At 29.4% G+C, this 5,207-nt stretch overlaps 1 protein-coding gene across 2 annotated transcripts; it reads left to right on the forward strand.

Moving 5' to 3' along the window:
• The first annotated feature begins 734 nt into the window (after window positions 1-734).
• Window positions 735-4,383, forward strand: LOC145046854 (Nodulin MtN21 /EamA-like transporter family protein). Of its 2 annotated transcripts, none has more exons than XM_078995115.1 (10): window positions 735-1,213; window positions 1,418-1,571; window positions 1,794-1,968; window positions 2,088-2,203; window positions 2,996-3,055; window positions 3,227-3,359; window positions 3,435-3,501; window positions 3,597-3,668; window positions 3,764-3,829; window positions 4,113-4,383. In XM_078995115.1, the coding sequence occupies exons 1-10, from the start codon at window positions 1,013-1,015 to the stop codon at window positions 4,251-4,253; spliced, it is 1,185 nt and encodes a 394-aa protein (XP_078851241.1). In that variant the 5' UTR covers window positions 735-1,012; the 3' UTR covers window positions 4,254-4,383. The 2 variants fall into 2 exon arrangements, with proteins under 2 accessions (XP_078851241.1, XP_078851240.1); XM_078995114.1 differs by having other exon boundaries at window positions 737-1,213; window positions 3,224-3,359.
• The last annotated feature ends 824 nt before the right edge of the window (window positions 4,384-5,207 follow it).

Below are 5,207 nucleotides of genomic sequence, written 5' to 3' on the forward strand. Positions count from 1 at the left end.
TACTTATTTTTTTTCAAATATACAAAATAAAATATTTTAAACAAAAAAATTTAAATTATTTTCGGTTTTTAGTGCAATTTATTAAAATCATTTTTATACGAAAGCATAATAAATACGATATAATAATATTACTTAGTTTTCATTTAAATATTTAATATCATTTTATTTTAATTTTTTGGTTTATATAAATATTAAAATATAAAAAATATTAAAATATATAGAAAACATTGACATGTTTGTATTATTATTTGATTATAAAAAAATAAAATATATAATAAATAAAAAGTTTATAGGAATTAAATGATAAATACGAGTTTAAAAAAAAATTAACTTTTAGTAATCATAAAAGCTATTAATATTATAAATGTACAGAAATTTATACCTAAAAAATCATTAATAAGGGGTTCTTTAAGAAAATCTGAGATCTAATTAGTAGGATCTGATGACAAAACAAAGAAAAAAAAAGATATATTAAGGGTAGATCAGTCACTTTACCTATCATAATATAGTGTGCTTAATGGGAAAAAGGATTAGGCGTGCAAAAATTTCAAACCATGAAAAATGAGCCGCAAATTTTTTGAATATTTGGGCCCAAAGTGCAGACTATTGCTAACCACATGGACCAAAATCATAATCTACTCTAATATCTACTAATAATTATTTTTTATTAATTTACATCCGTTTAATTGTTTAAATAACAACCACCAACCAATTTTTTTACACAAAAAATGTGCGGGAGTGCACCAACCAGGATCCGCCAACAAGGATGATGGGATTTGCATAGACATTGGCTGCTCGGTTGACCGTTGGCATGTAACTCTCAGTTTTCACGCATTGACAAATCGGAGCAATCATCGTCTTCTTCTTCTTCTTCTCTCGATGCGCCGGGGCTAGGACTATCTCTATTGGTCTTGTAGATTTTGTCTGGAGATCTTGTGCTCTTGTTGGTTGTGTATTGACCTAGTTCGATCAATTTTGAGAAGTGTTAGGGTTTCTCTCGCATGTAAAAGAGATGGATTCCACGGTTATTGATGGCGGTGGCGAAGGAGTGAGTTTAGTAGAAAGAGAACGGTCTCATGTGGTGGAATTAGCGGCGTCGACCGAAGGTTCCGATCCAGTTTCGGAGGACCAGATAACTCCTCTTTTGACGCAATCAGACAAACCCAAACTCAGTATATTTACCGTCTCGTACCCTAAGCGAAAGAACAACAAGGTATTTTAGAAATCCAAACCTGAAATTGAAGAGAATAAACCCTAGTTTATTCGTAGTTTGTTGCTCATGTCTGTAGCTTTGATGTCCGTTTTATGACTAGAGCTCACTTTTTTTTTGTAGGAATTATTCACTCTCGCTTATATCCGAAATTGGTTATTGTAGCGTTTCTTGATGAGTAACCAATAATATTTGTGGCCATTGCAGGACCAAATTGCAAGATTAATTGAAACGGAGACATCGCCATTTACACAGTTTATAATGTGGATATGGGGCGGATCTAGGTATTCCGGTATGCTAAGCATGGTTTTATCATCTTCTATCTACTTCATCATGGAAGTTCTTCAGGATGTTGGCTCTGGTTAGTAATTTCTTACTGTATTGGAACTAAATTACTAGAATAACAGTAAATGTGAACATTATATAGTTATGTTCTAGCTACACAAAAGACTACGCTTAAACTGTATGCTTGAGGTGTTTACTAAGTTTCTTATGCAATCAGAAATAATGTGTACAAGGATTTCATGTTATATTTGCATTAAGGATTGCTACTAGTTATCTCACTTATTTTTTGTAATGACAGCTCAAGCAATTCCTCTTTTTGAGATAGCATTTACAAGATGTGTAATGATCTCCATATTATCATATATGTGGTTAAGAAGAAGTGGAGAACCAATATTTGGACCTGCAAATGTCAGGAATCTTTTAGTTTCAAGGGCTCTTACTGGATGTATATCTTTGTTAACTTTCATTTACAGGTAAGTTTTTTTTTCCAACACCACCTGCAGTTTGAAAAATTAATAGTACTTTATCATTTGTCTGGAAGTGCCAATTTCTCTTAATACTTGATTGACACTTTATTATTATTATTTTGCAGTGTTCAGAGATTACCTATGTCTCAAACTATGATATTAAGCTTTACAACTCCAGTTATGGCTTCAATCGCAGCACGCTTCATTTTGCATGAGAATTTGAAATTAGCAGAATTAGCAGGTAAAATAGCAATTCTATTTATGAAACCACTGATCATATTTAGAATTTGATACAATGCATTTCAAAATTCTAGAATCTATATGATTGTAATCAGAGTCCATATGTCACCACTAACACCAAAACCTAGTAAGTTAACATATTTTAGGACAGTTTTTACAGAATATTTAGAGTTACATTACCAAACTATGATCCAAGGAGTCTATATTTGTTTGTATCTTCTATTCAAGTCTAAACATTACCCAATTATGTTGGTTGCTAAATACTATTTACAGTTTGGGTATTATACCTTCACTAATAGCAATCTAGTTTCATAAATAGTAATGTACTTTTATTTGTGTAGGATTCTTACATATTATCATTGTATTAATGATTAGTATTTCATTAATTAAGCAAAATGTCATTTCATAATCATATAATCATATTTTGACATCTCTTACCAATGTCTAAATATTTAAGTATAATCTCATAAAATTGCTAGATAATACATATAGTAACAATATTCATACTCAATTTGTCCATATTCATTTAATTTATGAATATACCATAACAAACCCTAACTAAGATTTATGAATTTCAAGATTTAGGGTTGTTCTCTTTGAAATCCTTTACATGTTTTTCTGTTAATTCTCATTTCCAACAAAGTTTTATAAACATAATTCCAAAATAGGATCAAATTGAGTCTTGAGATGAGAGGGTGTTAAGATTTGATAAAAAATGTCTAACAGAAGAGATTGAAGGTATTGGGTTTTCATTTTTTCTGATGATTGATTTTTTTTTTTTTTTTTTAATCAGGTATTGGTTTCAGTTTTTTTGGGGTGCTCTTTATACTCGGATCACCTATCAGCATACAAGGTACATAAGTGAGTTGGCAAATCCATTTAACAGTCCCTTCCTTCCTTATCAACAGCCACATAAGCAGGGTTGCCATGTCAGCTTCCCCCAAAGGACTATAGTTGTCAAGAATACTTTTTTCAAAGGGTGAAAAATGCAGTTACCAAATCTCTTCCTTTTGTTGTTCAGAAGTTTCAGGAGAAGGTGGAGGTGTCCATGGAGTAGGCCATGTTTTTGCAGTTTTGATTGGTTCATTATCATCATTGGCTGGTGGAATAACTTACTGCCTTATCAGGGCTGCAGCAAAAGCCTCTGACCAACCTATGTAACTTTGACTTTTTCATTTTATTATTATTATTAAATTTTTTATATAAAATAATAATTTTGTTTTCTGTTTCAGGGGTACTGTATTTGCATTTGGCCTTCTCTCTAGTCCTGTTGCAGCAATATGCATGATTACCACCCAAGTAAGTAAGACTATATGATTTGGGGTAAAGATTATATTTTATTCAATTTGGTGTGTTTATCTTTATATCTTATTTGTTCAATATTTTTGTTGCAGGAGTTTGTGCTTCCTAGCTTCTATTCTTTCATTCTTATGATTGTTCTCAGCATATTGGCCTTTTTTGCTGAGGTAAATAAGCTTAATCTTAACTAATTGCTATCAATATGGGCATTGTACTTTATATTCTAAAATTTGCCTTAAAAAATAATATTATTTTGCTGTAGTTATTTCTGGCACGTGGGCTTCAACTTGAGAAAACCAGCAAAGTTGCAAATATTCAATACCTTGAGGTAAATTCTAATTCTGGGCAAGAAACATGTTTCATTTTAAGCTTCAATTAAAAAAAAATGGCTTCAAACTTTCATAATAAAGTAAAAGTTTTGGGTTCTTTTTTTGAGAAAACATAAAGAACATATTCTTGATGGATAAAAGAGGGTATATATTGTAACCTTTTTTAGTATGCACAGTTGCACAAATGCATCTACCTTTATTACAAAGAGCGCAAAAATGTCAATATGATAATTATGGAATAATGTTTTTTTTTTTTTTTTTTTTTTTTTTTTTTAATTACAGGTGGCTTTTTTTGAGTTATGGGGAATGGGATCTTCACGGGTGATTGTGTCATTTGGTAAATTTGTTGGATGCTTTCTTGTATTTGTTTCAGCTTTTTGTACCATTTATTTTGGACCAGAGAAAGAGATAGAGATGGAGTGACGTCAGCATGTCTTACAAAGGTTAGCCATGCCATGTCACCACCCATTTTTGGTTTTGTAAACATTTTTTTTTTCTGAAAGAAACAATATACCAACCATAATCAGATATATATAGAAACAAATTTGGTTTATAGCTACAATTCTTAATATTTTTTACATCAGTTCAGTTATTTTTAAATAAAAATCCAACTACATGATGTAATATTATCTAATTTACATGTCACCAAATCAGGGATAGAATAAGATAAGTTGATACTTTTCGTTATCTTAGCTACAATTATAGTATAAAAGTTAATGAAGTTTGTTGTTTAACAAAAAATATATTTGGATCATGCATGTTATTTGTTCAAGAGACATGGAAGTGTTTGGATATTTTATAAATGCGATTATTGTGTTATTTGATAATTATTTGTTTTCTACAAAAAATTAATTTTTAGATTAAACTATAAATTTAATAGTTATTTATAGTTTTTGTCGGAAAGTAGACCGGTAGATGCTTATGCGGAGCTTGACATTTTGTAACCATCTTGAAGTTTGAATTCTAAAATTGCTTTAAACTTCTTTTAAGTAGCACATGCTGTATAGTGGCAAAAACCAATATGAAATGAACAAATGGTTGATGCAACATGACATAAATTTGAACATGACACAATTTTGAAAATCTTAGATTGAGAATTTCAATTCAAAAATGACCCATATATATATATATATATATATATATATATATATATATATATATATATATATATATATATATATATATATATATATATATATATATATATATATATATATATTATTTGTGAGATTCATGTATTATATGGTTTATTTAAAAAAAATCTAAAAATCTAAATATCTAAATAAATAATTTAGATAATTAAACAAAAGAAACTAATGAGGTTTTAATTTAAGAATTTTGAAATTAAAAGGTAAGTTATGAAATTGATATTTATTT

The sequence above is a fragment of the Lactuca saligna genome, chromosome 5 (genome assembly GCF_052625555.1).
Source record: "Lactuca saligna cultivar CGN05327 chromosome 5, ASM5262555v1, whole genome shotgun sequence".
Classification (NCBI taxonomy): Eukaryota; Viridiplantae; Streptophyta; class Magnoliopsida; order Asterales; family Asteraceae; genus Lactuca; species Lactuca saligna.